General features: G+C 43.9%; 1 protein-coding gene across 8 annotated transcripts in view; it reads left to right on the top strand.

Moving 5' to 3' along the window:
* Window positions 1-16,741, top strand: part of DAGLA (diacylglycerol lipase alpha) — a 78,650-nt gene that overhangs the window by 51,435 nt on the left and 10,474 nt on the right. For all 8 annotated transcript variants that reach the window (XM_054828119.1, XM_054828120.1, XM_054828125.1 and 5 more), the window contains 11 exons: window positions 977-1,101; window positions 2,285-2,441; window positions 2,769-2,852; window positions 2,981-3,058; window positions 7,189-7,269; window positions 9,163-9,305; window positions 10,841-10,909; window positions 11,950-12,022; window positions 13,119-13,315; window positions 13,683-13,812; window positions 14,504-14,685. In XM_054828119.1, coding sequence (XP_054684094.1) covers window positions 977-1,101; window positions 2,285-2,441; window positions 2,769-2,852; window positions 2,981-3,058; window positions 7,189-7,269; window positions 9,163-9,305; window positions 10,841-10,909; window positions 11,950-12,022; window positions 13,119-13,315; window positions 13,683-13,812; window positions 14,504-14,685 — 1,319 coding nt within the window. The remainder of the gene's footprint in view (window positions 1-976; window positions 1,102-2,284; window positions 2,442-2,768; window positions 2,853-2,980; window positions 3,059-7,188; window positions 7,270-9,162; window positions 9,306-10,840; window positions 10,910-11,949; window positions 12,023-13,118; window positions 13,316-13,682; window positions 13,813-14,503; window positions 14,686-16,741) is intronic.

The following is a 16,741-nucleotide window of genomic DNA, read 5'->3' as shown; positions in this document are numbered from 1 at the left end:
ATGTGAGGTTTCTCTGAAGCCAGAGGTAGGAGTTGAGCGCTGCATCCAGGAGTGTCGTGCAGAGCTCTGTAAGGAAGTACCACCAGCAGAGCTCATGGAGCCCAGCAGGCAGGGCTCTGTCTTGATAAAGGCAGGGAGCTGCCTGGAGCAGGATGGAGCCTTTCTTCCTGGGGCTGATGGTCAGCAGTTCTCGGGATGGAAATGGCTGTGGTCTGTTCTGTGTGAACTAAGCTTGGCTTTTCCCCTGGCATGCCCTTTGTAGGGCAAACTCTGTTCACTCCACTTGATTAAATGATATTGCTGCAAGAGGGGCAAGACTGACCCAACCGCAGCATCTCTGACCAAGTGATTCTGCTATTAACCTGCTTGCAGCTGTGCTGTGTTTAATACTAACATCCTGCTTGTGTTCAGCATCTCTCTCCTTCTGAATAGGTGTGTGGGGAGAGATGTCAGCAGAGCTTATAGAAGACAGCGCTGAGGCATGTGGTCCCAGACTGGCTTTACGGTCCTCTCTGGGCATCTTCTGTATAGCCTGTGACTATGTGAAAGCAGTATATTTAGAGAGCTCATCTTCTTGGGACTTAAACTAGTTTATTTTCTCCTAAGTTGGGGTAGGGTGGGCCAAAACCTACAGAGGATGACCTTCCTTTGCAGCAGGGTGTTTGATACATGGAGGAGATTTTCTCTAGAACTACTGGTTTTGTTAAACAGCTAGCAGGGCCCCTCCACTCAGGAAAATAGGTATGGCTATACTGAGCTGTTCTTAGGAGGGGTTGGATCCTGCCCAGCATAACCAGCTTGCTCTCCTGCAGTCCCCTGGAAATACTGCTGGTGCTGTTCTGTTGGCACTGAGAGAGAAGGCTGACGCTCAGAAAGAAGGGTGCATGTGTCTAACTGTGATGGAAAAAGGGAAACAGTAGAAAAAACTCACAATCTAAGAGAACAAGGCCTTTAGTGAGTCTCTTGTTTCTTTCAGCAAGAGATGCAGCGGTACAAAGAGGTGTGTTACTACATGCTGTTTGCACTGGCTGCCTATGGCTGGCCCATATACCTGATGAGGAAGCCCACATGTGGACTCTGTCGCCTGGCCAGATCCTGCTCGTGAGTGGCCATCCTGCCTATCACTCTGCCTTCTGTTCTTTCCTTTTCCCTTCTTTCTCCCAGATTTAGAATTCTCCTTTCTTCCATCAGTTTGCTCTCTTCATCACCCCTCCATTTATTCTTCCTCATCTTTTCTTCTGCTTATTCCTCTTTTCCCTTCTCATGCTTTTCCTTTCCATCTCTCTGTAACTCTCTGCCTTCATACTCCAGTGTCTTTCAGTCTTTACAGTAGCTTAGCTGCTTCTCTTGTTAAATAAACCAGACTGCCCTATGCTCTCTCTTCTCCGGAGCACTAAGGATCATGCCAGTCCTGTGCAGTTTGAACAGGCAGCAGAAAGAACTCATCTGGCACAAGACTGCTTTCACACTGAGTCAAAATAACTGTCTTGGAGCTCAGAAATCAGATTTATCAGCAAGCCCAGATACGCAGGGAGCTGACATTTGGGTCTTTATTAAAGCATTGGCAAGACTTGGCCAGAGTTTGTGCTGTGTTCTCTCTGACTAATCGTTTTTCTGCCATGCTGTATAGTGCTCACCTCATGGTAGCAATGCTGTAGTTCAGTGCAGGATTGCATTGTTTTAAACGTTTGCTTTCAGCTGCTATAATGCTGTCATCAGATTCTCTTTGGGGTTGAGCTTTTTGCACTTATTCAGGCAGCTTCTGTGCTGAATATACTTCCTTTTGAGTCCTTTTTATTTGTGAAGTGTCTCATAAGGGAAAGAAGGACCAAAAAAAAAAAAAAATCTGTGCTTCTGTTTTTGTTCTGGAATGAATCTAGACCCATTTTACTTTTTTTTTTGTTATAAATAGATCTAGATCTCAGCAAATGCTACCTGCTTTGTGTGTTGAAACAACATGGGGCTGTGCTATGAAGCATAGCATCCTTTGAGGAGAGATCCCAGCCCCACTAGGCATTGATTCCTTGGGGTCTGGTTGCACTGTAGCTCTCTCTGGTGCTCAGAAGGAAAACTACATCTGATCCCAGTGCCCCTTTTTGGTCCTGAAAGATGACTTGTGTGCTGTTTTGTGCAAGAGCTCCTACAAGTGAAAGAAATCACTACTGCCAAGATGAGGCCAGCGTGGCATGCAGGGTCTGTCTTTCCCTTATCCCTAGGTGTTCCACTCTAAAGCCAATCTCTTCCATGTTCCTCTTTTCCTCAAAGTTATTTTTTAATTCTGCAGATGTTGCTGCCTCTGTCCTTCACGTCCCCGCTATGCACCAAGTGTCACTATTGAAGAGGATAATTGCTGTGGCTGCAATGCCATTGCCATCCGGCGTCACTTCTTGGATGAGAATATGACCTCAGTGGACATTGTTTACACATCTTGCCATGATGCAGTAAGGAGAATCTGCAACCCCCTTCGTATTTGGGGTGTGCTCCCAAGGCCCTTCCTAATGGGATTTACATGCTTCCAGGTGTAGTGGTACAAAGAAGGAAATTTAAGCCTTTTTTCCTGACCCTAGAGCTTCCCATCCTATCTCTCCATCAAGAAATTCTGCCACTTGGACAGAAATATTTGCTACTGCCAAAAAATCAGATCATTCAGAGGAGTCCTTACCCATAAGGCATAACCTGTCAGGCTGCTCTGCCTCCTTTGCCCTGAGCAGGAGAATAATTAAACAGGAATGTCTCACCTGATTTTTACAGTAGTGGATCTTTTCCAGGTTTATGAAACGCCTTTCTATGTGGCTGTGGACCACGATAAGAAGAAGGTGGTCATTAGTATCCGAGGAACTCTGTCTCCAAAAGTAAGTGTGCTGTGCAGTGACCTCACATACCCTTGGACACCCTGGTAGACTTTCAGGAGAGTCTGAGACCTTCCCGACTCACACGTGGTGTTTGATTTCCTGAAGCATGGTGACTGTTTTTCTTCCAGGATGCCCTGACTGACCTAACTGGGGATGCAGAGCGCCTTCCAGTTGAGGGGCACCATGGAACATGGCTGGGACACAAGGTTTGTTAAAAGAAAACAACCCCAAAACAAAAATCCCAACACCCCACCACTTCTTTTTCTGATATTTTGACTTTTTAATTATAGGTCCCAAAAAAGTGGTCTTAAAAGCACCTCAGGCAATTACGAAGGGTGTTAAATAATTGCAGTGAAATGGCTTTGAGATGTTAAAATAAAATCCTTAGTTGTAACTGTTAAAATCACTACGTCTGTAATTAAAAACCCCATACAATTAGTAAAAACCAAACTGTAAAAGGTATCTGTGGAGACCTAGAACAAGATTATTGGAGTCATTCAATTTACTTTTCCTTCCACTGACCTTTTCAGAATTTGCAATCAAACCCTGAGAACATGTTTTAAAATTCTGTTGCAAGGGGATAGGCATATTGAACCTCATAAAAGGATACTGGCAGCACTTGCATCTGTGTAATTAGACTGATGCTCCATGTTAGTGATCAGATCTGGGCTGACTAAATCAATTTACTATAGAGCTGACCTTTTGCCCCAGTCCAGCAAAGTAATGAGAAACATGCTGAGTTTTAAGATTATCAGGAATTTGGCAGCTTCTCAAGATGCGGTGCCAGGTTGGGAAAGAAAAATACAAACTGGAGGTTGTGTGTGGTGGAAGGGAGCTGCTGCTGGAAATGCTGCTGCTTGGGGAGACAAGATGCTGCTGATTATTCTGGGCCAGGTCCCTTCAGGGAGGGACGCTGAGCTCGTAAGTCCTTGGGAGCCATGAGCTGGGAGCTCCCGCATCACTTGTGATGTCCTGTCTGCATGCCAAACCTCTACTCTGTGCTTTGATGCTCTGCTTGAGGAAGTAGAGCATTAGGAGCTGATAGATAACGGCGTACTCAAATGCTTAGCTGGATATGGGTCTGACAAAGAAGCAGTTACCTAAGGAAGTGTTGTCTAGGCGCTTGGTGGTCTCCAAGTCTCCTAGAGTGGGTTTTTTGAAAACCAAGTTGTGTACCTGTTATTTGGCTAATGGCTGTTTCCTTAGTATCCCCCAAAATGAGAAAAATAATCACCCTGGCAATTACATAGGACGTGTTATGGAAGCATAGATAAATGAGGTAGTGTTTTGTCACATAACTGATATTTAGCTCTGTGAATCTTTGCTATTTGTTTAACACTTCTGAAGTGTTATGTCTACTGTCAATGATAACATCCCTTGTTTCTTGTACTAATTCATTTAGCTCAAAATGACTTTGCACAATCAGTGTGATCAACAGCTCATACAAAGAAAGAGAGGTTAAAAGGAAACCAAAGGGAAGACGTATTTGTTCTGAAATTTGTGCAGAGAAGCTAGTAATAGATCCTTGCAGAAGTTGGCTTTTCTTTTGATCTTGATGTGAAAATATTCATGTGCCAGCAGCTTATATGAAACATTATCAGATCATTCCCTTTGTTCTATATTGAGTTTTTATTTGGCCTTTGTGTTATTTCTTTTTTTTGATTATTGCTAGTACAGAAATATAGCTTTATCTTAAATTATTATCAGTATTAATCTTCAGACAATAATGTACTGTTGATTCCCGAGGGAAACTAATGAAGATAATAGAATTTAAAAATGTCTGTCTTAATGCATTTTTAATGTCCAGAAGTCAACTTTAATACAAAAATAAATGAAGTGTCTTGCTAACACTTACATTTAATTTGGAGAAAAGTACGTGGCCATTTGGGAGCTTCCTGTAAGTTGTTAGATTTCTGTTTTTTCTTGCTGACTCTGTCCTGCACACCCAGCAGGCTGGCATGGCCTGTAATCTCTGCCTGCGGAGCCCGCCCGTCACTGCACTTCACGCAGTGTTGATCAGACATCCTACAAATTAAACCTCTTGATGTTTACATGAGCCTTCTTATCACTCCACCAGTACCAAGCTGAAAGTGTTTGATTGCTTGGGTTGCTGTGAATGCCTCAGTTAAAATGTATAATAGGTCTCTGAGCTATTTTGGGTCAAAAAATCTAGCTGTAACTAAGGTGTATGGGTTAGCATGCCAAAAAAAAAGGGGGGGTTGTGAAAATCCCTAGGGGAGATTAACTGCAAAAAAAACCAAACCCCAAAACCCTAGCTTCGTAATTTTTGAAATAAAATCCACTGATTTTATAACAAAGTTAATTTAAAAATAATCATAAATCAAGGGCATGAATCCATACTTTATTCTGTAGAACTGGAATAGAACAAAACTACTAAAATGATGATGTTATGAAGGTTTGCTTCCTGGTGTTGAGCCAACTGAGATGACAAGAAGTAGCTGCTAGAAGGAAGCCCGGAAAGCTCAGCCATGATAACAGCTCTCACCAGTTTGATATGACAGTCAGCAATAGCAATAACTTTCAAGCTCTTTACCAAATAGACCCCCTCCGTGGGTTTTCACACACACCGTTCAAATAATCGCAGAGCAGTTTCGTGCCTTCAAGCTGCAAAGCAATACAGAATATTTCCATTTCATTTTCCCTAGATCTCCAATCTGTTTGATTATTTACCTGTGAGGTTTGAAAATTAAGCCCAGATAGTTTTATTTCTTTGAAACTTATGAAACCAGTGTCTGCTTTAATGGAAAGTCTAAATGTAATTTTGCAGCGATAAAAGTCTTATTCCATATTATTAAAATCACTGTCTATATTAGAATATACTGTAATTATCAAAAATATAGCTATAAGGCTGACTAACAGCCCATTAGTAACATCACCATGGATTTAGGTCATGCTTTTCAAAAATAGAATCCTAAATTCATGTTAGAAATTTATATAAGTAGTCTGCTGTTCACTTCTCATTAGAGCTGGAGGTAGAGACTCTTTTGAATGCGGTGGAAGCTGGCTAGCTGCTGAGAGATCTGCACACGGGCATGAAATATCATGGCATCGGCTTTTTGATAATGATGGCAGTGTTACTGATGGCCCATTCACAGGCTCAGCAGAATCACCTGTGTTCTGCTCTTGCTCTTCAGTAGTCAGCTTGGTTTTGATGGTGTGTTTGATATTGAGGACTTTGAAAATTCCACATTTCTTTGCTTTTTGAGAGGGCCACGAGTTCTTTTATCGCTCTGAGATTAAACAGTGCTCAATAATGTTCACTTTGTACTTAAACTGGTTTCAGGTAGGGGTGTGATGGGAAACAGCAAAGGAGATGATCTTCCCTGTTTTTTGGGCAATTATTACTCACCCAGTGTGAATTATTTGAGGTCTGTAATCGCCAAATTAGAAGTAGCTGATTTCTGTTTACCCATATTCACCCTGGACTACATCACTGTTTTTCAGCCTTTGTAGTTCAGGCTTGCTTATCACTGACTTTGTGACAGTTTAAGGCATAACCAAGAATTTATGCAACAGCCTAAATTCTAGTTGCTTGTTTATAACAGATCAACTGCATTTGTAATTATTGCACAGAGGGAGAAACGCTCCTCAGATGCAGCCATCAGCAGAGAAGGATGGATGTTTAGAACAGGACTATCTGCTTGTTTCCCATCTTCTTAGCTTCTAGTGAATAAAAACCTTTAATAATTTGTGATTAATGTCCTTTGACAGCTGAATCCCCTTAATAGTTGCTGCCTTCTCTAGTCATCAATAACTCTTCCTGTACAGATAGTGCTGCCACTTTTTCCCTCCAGTAGCGTCTCAGTGTTTGTATTATTTTCCCTGTTAGGCTAGTTCTTGCTTTTATTCATGTTCAGATTTAAATGGAAGAGTACAGCTTTGCAGTTAAGGCACTGATGTACAGAAAATCAAAGTTTGTTTCACCATTCTGCTGCAGGTCCCAATGTCTTCTGAGCTTCCAGATGCACAACCTTGTGTTTAAGTGGGTTGTTTTATATTTGTTGTTTGCTTTTTTTATTTCTAGACTTTGCACCATGAGCCCAGGAATAGGTCCTTTGAGTGTTACCTTAATTTAAGAACTGTCATTACTTCTAAACAGTTTGTGGCTCTGGTAATCGGTGAGCCAAGGCATCTGCCTAATGAAGTCTATTCCTAAATGTGGAGTAGAGTCAGTATTCTTTCTCAACCCCGACACGTGCTGTGTGGCATTCTAGAGCTCACGCAGCATTCGGGGCAGCTTGGTGGCTGCTAGATGTTTAGATCAGGGCTGATATGCAACCCTTTACATCCTGCTCTGGCTTCATGTTTCCCTCAGGGAATGGTGCTATCTGCTGAGTACATCAAGAAGAAACTGGAGCAAGAAATGGTGCTTTCTCAAGCTTTTGGACGAGACTTAGTGAGTATTAGGTTTCTTTTATTGTTGCAGGTTATACAGAAGATGAGATTTCCCTAAAACACTGGTTTTGGGGAAACCTTCATGCCCCTGAATCTGTTGTACTAATTTCTGAAATCTTCCTTCAATTCCTGTCCCTCTGGATTGCCAGACAGGCAACTAGTTACTCATTCCCCCAAGGCTTTTTTATCTTGAAACCACCGATACTGCAGAGCTCCTGATTTTTATTATTGTTTTTTTCTCCGGCAAAGCTGAGGCAGGAAGTCCCATTTGGTGGCAACGCAGGGCAGGGAACATTAAAAACAAATCAACAGGAACTAAAATCTCATCTCTATGGAGATTCTCTTTGGAGACAGCAATGGGATGCCATGCTGACTGTCTGTGTGCACACATTTTTTGTGATAGAGAGCTATCGGAGAACCCAAGAGAGGTGTTACGAAGCAGCTTACTTTAGTTTATATGTCAGTAATAGCAGAGTCTATGTCCCCGTTGGGGTGGCAACTTTGGAACTGCCGGATTCCCTGCTGTCAGACAGCTGTCCTTGTCTCATGCCCGAAGAGTCCCTTGGCCTGAGCGGTGCCCGTGGGGAAATTAGCAATAGCTCAAGGGAGAAAGAAAAGAGGGAGAAAAGCCTCAATGGTTCCGTGAAACCTGAGTGTCACCAGTCAATGTTGAAGCATCTGCCTCGTGATGTTTGGTAGATGTAAGGACAGATATGTTGGCATCAGACTACTTTGTCTGGTGCTTTATTGCTCTCTGCCCAGAAAGTGAAAATGGGTCTTGAGTGAGCTGTTACTCATGAGGATTTTTTCCTGATGTCCTACAGAGCTCAGTTGCCACCTTGACTGGTAAGGATATGGTGGTGTTCAGAGCTCTATACTTTGGTTGTCTCCTGTGCATGATAATAAACATCATATTCTGTTCTGTTTGAAGCTGGCTTTATGGTGGGTCCACCTTCTAATTGATGAAAATTGTGTAACTAGTTGGACCTGAGCTCAATTAATATGAGAGGGAGTAACTGGCTTGTGTGTAGAAGCTAAACTTTGAAGAATATCTGAACAAGTGGTATGGCCAAAATGTAAATGCCCTCTGAGGTCCTACCAAAGGTTCATGTGTAGGTTGTTTCGGACAGTTGCCAGCAGCAGATGTTTAGGGAAAAAGTATAACAAGTGAGGTGTATAAAGTCTTAATTCTCCCCCAGCATTCACCTCGCTGACTCTAACAGGCACGGCGGTGGCTTAGAGGTGGTCTTGAGGAGGAAAATGACACAAAGAGGAGATCTTTTGTTCTTGTATTTGTTCTGTGTGACTTGAGCAGTGGTCAGCTGTTGAGAGCATCTAGACTTAGAAGGCTACTGTTCAAACCGCTAGTTCAGATTTCTGTTTTTCAGCCTGCACAAGTGATAGGATTAATGAAACCAACTCATTTCTAGAACCAAGGAGACTGCAGATGTGTGAGCCTGGACTCGGATATTAAGCAGAAGCAAAACCTCCTATCAGATCCTAAATAACTCAAACCGCTTGTGTACATTTCCTTTTTGTTCTGACTTTATCCTTTTAGGAAAGATCCACTAGGTCAAGCACTGATTAGGGGATGTAGGAGAGAATGAATTCTAGCATCCCTTCAGAACAAGCAATGTTGCAGGGCAGGAATATGCTGGCACTGCCACTGTGACTTAGACTAAACAGTGTAAATCAGAACTCTTCTTCCATTTTAAAATCTAGCATACCCTCACTAGTTCCCACTGGTGGAGGAGCTGGTTAGCTGGAGTCTGGGGTGCTCATGTAAAGGAAGAAAACTCACAGCTGGGGAAGAGGACAGATTTTGGGGGTTTTGTGGACTTACCTTTCAGTGTGACCTCAATTTCTTGTTTTGTTTTTTTTTTTTTCTTTTCAGGGGAGAGGAACAAAACACTATGGCCTGATTGTGGTTGGTCATTCTCTAGGGGCTGGCACAGCTGCCATCCTGTCCTTCCTTTTGCGTCCGCAGTACCCATCGCTGAAGTGCTTTGCCTATTCTCCCCCAGGGGGGCTGCTGAGGTAGGTGTTGGGGCAGGAGGACCCGTGACAGGTGGGGTGTAGTTCTAGCTGAATCAGGTCTTGTCTGTGATGCTCTGAGGAGCAGTAAAAGACAACTCTCTGCCCTGAGAAGCATGCAGAAAAATGGAGAGCCAGTTTATAGGAGCTGAGGGCTGTCAGCAGCTTTTGCTCTGTGTGGTAGTTTGGAGTTAAGGTTTTGATGGCAGGTGACCACTCTCCCAAATACTCTAGTTTATGACTTAGTTGTCTGTGGCTATAGCTCTAATTTCACCCTGACTAGTGGAAAATGCAAGTTGAGTGGACAGGGTGTGATTTCCTTGTTCTCTGCACAGCACCAGTGTGTCCTTTTCCCCATCTGCTGCAAATAGATGTACAGTAAGGGAGATATTTGACCGAGTATAGATGTCTGCATCAGTTGATCTAGTTGTTTGGACTCCTTTTGCAGCTGACAAAGGAATTGGCACTTCTGGGGTGTGATTTCTGTCATTCTAGAGTGGCTGCCTAAAATAGGTTGGAGGGATTTGTGCTTCTTGGGTGCCTGTTTCCCTTGGCTGTAGGGGAATCGAGCGTAGCTGCCTCAGAGATGTCTGAAGAGAGGTATAGTTAATTCCTCCCACTGTAAATTGGAACAGACCTGCTGATCACATCATTTACATGGCAGCCAAACAAAAACATCCTGCTTGATTGCTGTGGAGGGAGATAAAGTCTTTGTAGTTGTGGCAGACATCATGGGGGCACTCGAAAGCAGGTACGGATTATCAGAAGCTTCTTGTGATATTACTGCATCGTGTTCCAGGAGCAGCCAAGGGTTTTAAACCATCTTGCTAATGAATCTGAGTACCGGCACGCTGCCATAGTAATCCCTGGTCTTCTGTAGCTATAAAGGAGTCATGCTAGAATGTTTCATGAGGGTTTTATAGTTTTCTGCTCAGAGCTTCCACTCCTGAGATCCTTTGCTCCCTCAACTGTTTCAGAGTTCAGGGAGGTGCCTCTGCCTGCCACACTTTTGTCGCACTGTGTGTCGTGCCCAGGATCATCTCTAGGTCAATGATGCAGCCTCTGCCTGTGATAACTGGTTCAGAAGGTATCTAGGAAGGTAGTTGATTGCAGAACCAGCTTATAGAGTGAAAGCCTTAATTCCCTCTTATCTTGGTACTCAGATTGCTGCAGAAAGTGGCCATCTTAGGTCTGCAGTGTTTTTCTAGTCTCAGGAGCATGGAATATCTTCTTCCTCTCTGCTGTCCTGGCCATTCTGAACTATTGGAAAATGACTCTGAGGCACTGAGAGTACTTCCTTTTTCAAGTATATTTAGAGCCATACGCAGAATAAAGTTGCTTGGGGCATGGCATGTGAATATCGAGCTTTTCTTTATCAAGGTGCAAATCCCAAAAGCCTTGAGCAGCATGGGTTGTGATTTTTATGGCCCTGGTTCACTGTTTAGTAACCTCTGACACCAGTGGTAAACTGGGAATGAAGTGCAGTTTGCCGCTAGCGAAACACTGTTTGCTTCTTCTTGGTCCTGTTTCTCTTCCAGTGAGGATGCCATGGAGTATTCAAAAGAGTTTGTGACTGCAGTCGTGCTTGGCAAAGATCTAGTGCCCAGGCAAGTTGAGAAGTGTCTGAATTTCTTGATGAGTGTCTGCTGTTCTATACCAGTCACCTGTTTTTATCAGAAACACCTAGATCATGTCTGTCTCCAGTTTCCTCATTTATCTGTCCTTGTATGCCTCTTACTTGTCTTCCTAGTTACCTGTATTGCTGCGTCTCTTACCTGGACCACCTATTTTGGTGTTTCACACACCTTTTTATAGGCATATCCCTCCCTGGCTCTCAGCTGCCTGTATGAAAGAAAAGGGTGAATATCCTCTCTCTGTAATTACACTAATTGTGGTATCTGACATGTTGATACCATCTTCCTGGTTGCCTCTTTACACTCTGCCCTGAACTGGCTGTGCTGTCATCTCATTTTGTACTGTTTGTCCCTGAATATCTATTCCATATCATCTCATGTCTCTGAACCAGCTCCATCATTTCTCGTGTCTTGGTGTTTTTCACCTCTCATCATCTCCTGGGGACATGTTCTGCTGGGCAGGGCGTTGGACTGGGAGCCAGACAACCTGGGTTTTACTTTTGTTTCTGCCCTGTTGTGTGACCTCAGATAAATGGTGACATTTCTGCCTGTACAATATAAGGCATGTAGAATTCAGTGGAGGGAAAGTACTAAATGGTATCGAATATGCCTTTTGGTAACCTGTATGACAAAATCTTGTGCATCCTGTAATCTCTTTAGAGGTGTCATATAGCTCTGTGCCACCTTTCTAATTTATTTGTTCCATGTCATCCTGTACTTGTTTTTTGCTCACTTGTTTCTGTGATTGCATCACCTCCCTCCTTATCTGTTCATTGACCTCTCTCATATCTGTGATCTGATCTGTATCTGCTGTTACATTTCCTACTTGTTTGTTGTCGCGATGGTTTCCGGTGGCCTCTTAACCCTGGTTATTGGTCCTGGACAATGCTACAACCCTCTCTAGTATCTTTTGTAGCATAGTTTCTTTTTCTTTTGCCCTTATGTCCCTGTATCCTGTTACCTGTGTGCTTTTCAATGCCCAGCTATTGTAAACACATTTTCCTCCTTTCCAGAATTGGTCTCTCTCAGCTGGAGGGATTTCGCCGGCAGCTCCTGGATGTTCTTCAAAGGAGTAACAAGCCAAAGGTAAGATTAACAGACACCTGAAGGTGAGTCTCTCAGCAGTGAAGGTAAACTATTAGTGTCACATAGCATTACTGCAGACTTCTCCTGCCCTCCAGGTCTCCTCAGGTCCACTGTGATGACTATTTCAGTAACCAGAGGAGTGATGGCAAGAGTTGGAAGGCAGCTAGAGAGGTCAGGGCAAAGGGCTGCGCTGTTTGCAGGCTGCGTAGTGACTCTGGCTCATGCACCATAAGTTTGCCATCTAAAATAACTGAGCAGGAAATTTTCTTGGATATCTGAGCCTGTTTTGAAGTCTGTGTTCCAACTGCAGCTTTTCTTGGCCAGTAACAAATGGTAAGGGGCTAGGAAGTACAAGTCATCTACTTACAGACACCCCTGTGTGTTGTCTGGGTGGTGCTGTTCTAGGATAAGCGGCCTGTTAATGTTTTGGAGGTAGGAAATGTGGAAAGTTGTTCCTCCCCACGCTTCTTTACCATTACACTGAGATGGAAAAAACATAAGACATGAAGATTTTTAGGGGTAAAATATTATAGAAATGACCTGTAGAGGGAGAAAACTGAGCTTATATTTATTTTTCTTGTTAGCATTCTTTGGGTTTTGTGTTTTGGCTTATGGGTTTTTTGGAGTATTTTTGTTAGGATTTCTTTTAGTGCATAAAGAAAGGCCTAAACAGAAGTTTTGTCTGTTTATGTTGTATAGTTTTTTGCTTATACATTATACATTTGTACATTAAGAATTCAGATTCCATCTACCTTGTTTATCCTGGAAAATATTAAGTTACCAGGTGGTGGACAAGCTGGTGCTTACTCTAGGTCCTTTTTTTGCTGGAGATTTTTGTATGGTTAAGGAAGGATGAGATGTTGCCGCTTCTAAGGTTAAAATTGGAAAAGGAAGAAACAGCTTTTCTGGGCAGGGTTATCTTTGTCTCTAGGTCTATTATTTAAGCGATCAAGGCACAAGATTTGTGGGTTTTTTCCTTTTCTGGTATTAGGTATTCAGGTTAAACCTACCGATAGCGTCTTGTGAGATGACTCTCTTCTTCCTTTGATGTTTTTCTCTTCTCAATATTCTCCCTCCTTTCTCTTGTGTCAAACAGTGGCGAATCATTGTGGGTGCTACAAAGTGCATACCCAAGTCAGAGCTCCCTGAAGAGACGGAAGAAAATTCAGTGACAAGTAATCGCCTCTGGACCCATCCCAGCGATCTGACTATCGCCCTCTCTGCAAGCACACCGCTTTACCCACCCGGCCGCATCATCCATGTGGTGCACAATCATCCCGCAGAGCAGTGCTGGTGAGTTTGTGCACGGCTCTGCAGCCAGCCCACGAGTCAGGGTGAAAATTTTCTTTTGGAAAAGACTCCCCAAGGCAGGAACCCATCTAGGAAGGAGGTGGTGATTTTCTTTTTTTCCTTGCTGTCTTACAGTGACAGTGATTGTGTCGGTGCTGTCAGAATAAAAAGATAGTCATGTCACTGTGGGCTAGCGCAGAGTTTTGCAATGGCAGTAGCATGTGTACTTTAACATCTTCTCCCTCTGTTTTTCCTCCTCTTTTTCTGTCTCTGCAACCTGCTGTCTCTTCCTTTTGCATGCCAAAATACTGGCCTGCTTTTTCATCCCCTGCTCCCTGTTTTCCCCTCTATATCCCAACTCCTCTTCCAGTTGCTGTGAGCAAGAGGATCCCACTTACTTTGCTATCTGGGGTGACAATAAGGCTTTTAATGAAGTGATCATCTCGCCGGCGATGTTGCACGAACACCTCCCATATGTGGTCATGGAAGGGCTCAACAAGGTAACGCAGAGAATTAGGATCGAGTGGCCATTAGGTGCCCAGATAAAACGAGTGTCTTGTCACAGGCCTTTATGTACCCAGGACAGCTGGCTGTTTAAATGTACAAGACCATTTACTTTGGAGGGGAGGAAGAAAGAAGATTGTGCTCTGGGCCGGTCACACACAGGCTATTAGAGTTGAATGTAATGAGGTCTGATCTCCATCCCAATACCCAGAGTCCCAGACTAGGTCCTCTTTCCAAACTTAATGTGAGGTTGGGCGTTTGGTTCCTTCTCTCAGAAGCTGCCTGTTACAGACTGCAGTTCAGGTGAAGTCCAGAAGTCCTCCACACTGCAACTGCAGCCCCTCTATTAGTCTGAGGGCTGATTTTGTTTATAAGTAATGGTTGTAGACTGGGTCTCCATCACTAAGCTGCAGTTCCTGGCCGTGGAGACTCAGCCAAGGCTCCTCTACCCTCCCAGTCTGAAGGTTGCTCCTCCCAGCACTGGATTCCCAGCAGGGCATTCTGACGGGATAGAGTATGTCAGAATTCATTGATGCTATCCTTTATCTCAAGATCTTGCCCTGTGTTTGTGGGAAGGCAGTGGTAAGAAACGGAGGCAAATCCAGCTGTTGGAAAGTCCTGAGCTGACAAAAGCAAAGCTTGCTGTCTCCGTTAAAGCATTACCGTTCCTCTGCTTGCCTTGAATAGGTCTTGGAGAATTACAACAAGGGGAAAACAGCTTTACTTTCTGCAGCCAAAGTGATGGTGAGTCCTACAGAAGTGGATCTCACCCCAGAGTTGATCTTCCAGAGCCAGCCCTTACCTAGTGGACCCTCAGTGCAAATTGGAACTGGAGCTGTAACAGTGGACAGAAGGAACAGCAGTACTAAGTAAGGATATATCTCTGGTTTCTTTGAAGGATTGTTGGCTTTAGGTGTGGGCCCTCTTTCTCTTGGGGCATTGTGATGGGTGTTTGTGGAAAGGATAGGTCCAAAGGCTGCCTTTGTGGGGCTTTTTCTTAGCTTCAGTGTGTCTTGTGTTGGGGGGCAAAAACCTTTGTGTTGCTCAAGAATCTGAGTGCGGCAAGGTCAGGAGAACCTAGAAGTTGAGAGTATGGAAGAAACTTCCTTTTCTCCTTATCTAGACAAATGGGGTTTTCCCTGAAACCGTAAAGGCAAAGCTTGCAGTCTCGCAGCCAAATTTCTGTTTTCCTGTGTGATTTATGTGCCCAGAGATAGCCTATATGGTGATTCTCAAAAGCAGAGCAGCAGTGAAACCCATAAGCTTTCTAGAAGATATGCATTTAAAGCTACTTTACGGTGTGACTTCTGTAATACTATAAATGGGACAATCTGGGAACACGGATGGAGGTGAGGGGAGAGCAGTTGGTGTCCTGTTTCTGAAGGAGAAGAGCAGGAAGCTCAGTCCAGTGGAATGCAGGCGTGGGGAAAAGGTGTGTTCTGAGCGCTGAAGGAGTTGTTTTCTGAAAGCTGGACCATCACTGACCACTGACATTAGTAGTCTTGCAAAGACCAAAAGGTGGAGGAACTTTGAGAAGGTACACAAAAGAGTAGTTTGGAGGCGAACTCATTCTTTGTGGCATACGTAAACAGCTTTCTTCCAGGAGCAAATGGCAGAGAGACTCCTTGCAAGGTTTTCAGATAACCTGAGGCATTGCAGGACCACAGACTTGCAAGAAGCAAAGAAAGTAAATATAAAAGTGTGGGCAAAGACTTATTTCAAAGTTTGAACACGTGACTTCCATCACAGCATTGCGTTTTTTAGGGCAAAGCTGCAGACAAAAGAGGGAAGATGAGAGAAGAAAGATGGTTTGTAGTCAGAGATATAGCAAATGGGAGTTGTGAGTTGAAACAGAAGACAGAGTTGTGGGTGGGAGAGGAATATTTCTTTGCAAGGGAAGCACTTTGGAGATTTTGGGTAGAGACACCCAACAAGAAGCTGTGCGCGTGTGGAAAGAGGCAGGGTGAGATGGTCTGTGCTGAGTGATGGACAGCTGGGTATCCTTGAGATAACATGAGTGAGATTTAAATTTAGAAGAAAGATAAGACAGCAAATAATATGAAAATGTTCTTGTCAGAGAGAGTGAATGGTCAGAGACAGTGGAGAGCTGCAGCCGTGATGGAAGAGCAGAACCAGGGATCGGCCCGTGTTTGTGAAGGCTACACAGTAAGACTGAGAAGATGAACTAGGTCAAGCAGCAGGGAGAGGAGCGGTGGTTTCTGTGCCATAGCCAGAGCAGACCCACGGACCTGCTTCCCTTACCTTAGAAGCCTTTCCCTGTACATCATGTCCTTTTGGCAGGTGCAGCAGTCCTCTCCCAAGCTCAGGCTCTTTTCCAGATGTTTCCTTAAGTTCTTGTCTTTAGGGCTCCTGCTTTGGCTGCAGCTAATCCCAGGCTTTGTGTGTGTCTGGTGTGAGGAGCTCCTTCCTGGTGTCCTTGACATAGTGTCTTTCTGGAGGAGCGTGCCTGGTCCTTTAAAGTCTTAGTGTGACCAGAGTCGTCTTAAAGATCTTGACCTGTCTTAAGCTGAGATAAATTGCTGCTTTTAACCTAAAATCTGCTACCTGAAATGGTAGTTGAATTGATCTTGGGCAATGCTTTAACAGCCTCCTGGCATTTGGGGTAGTAAGGTAGGGATTGCCAGCATGGAGAAGGAGGGGGAGACATGAGACTGGAGTGCTTCCAGAGTGTGAGAAGAAAGAGAAAGTAGGTTAGCCGTAGGCTAGTCCTTAGATATCTCTCGTCTCGATCCTCTCTAATACAGAGATGTCTGGGTGAGAGAGGGGTTTGTCTGCATGAGTGGAGACTGCAGCACGGTTGTGGGCGCTTCATTTAGAAGCGCTGCAAGTTTCATTGGGAGTAGCACCATGGTCCTAAGTGAAAATGGTGCTTGAGAGGGAAAACATTTAGCCAGGAGAAAAGGG

Source organism: Grus americana, chromosome 5 (assembly GCF_028858705.1).
Source record: "Grus americana isolate bGruAme1 chromosome 5, bGruAme1.mat, whole genome shotgun sequence".
NCBI classification, from domain to species: Eukaryota; Metazoa; Chordata; class Aves; order Gruiformes; family Gruidae; genus Grus; species Grus americana.
Note: the sequence above shows the minus strand (reverse complement) of the source record. Positions and strands in the feature narration are given on the sequence as shown.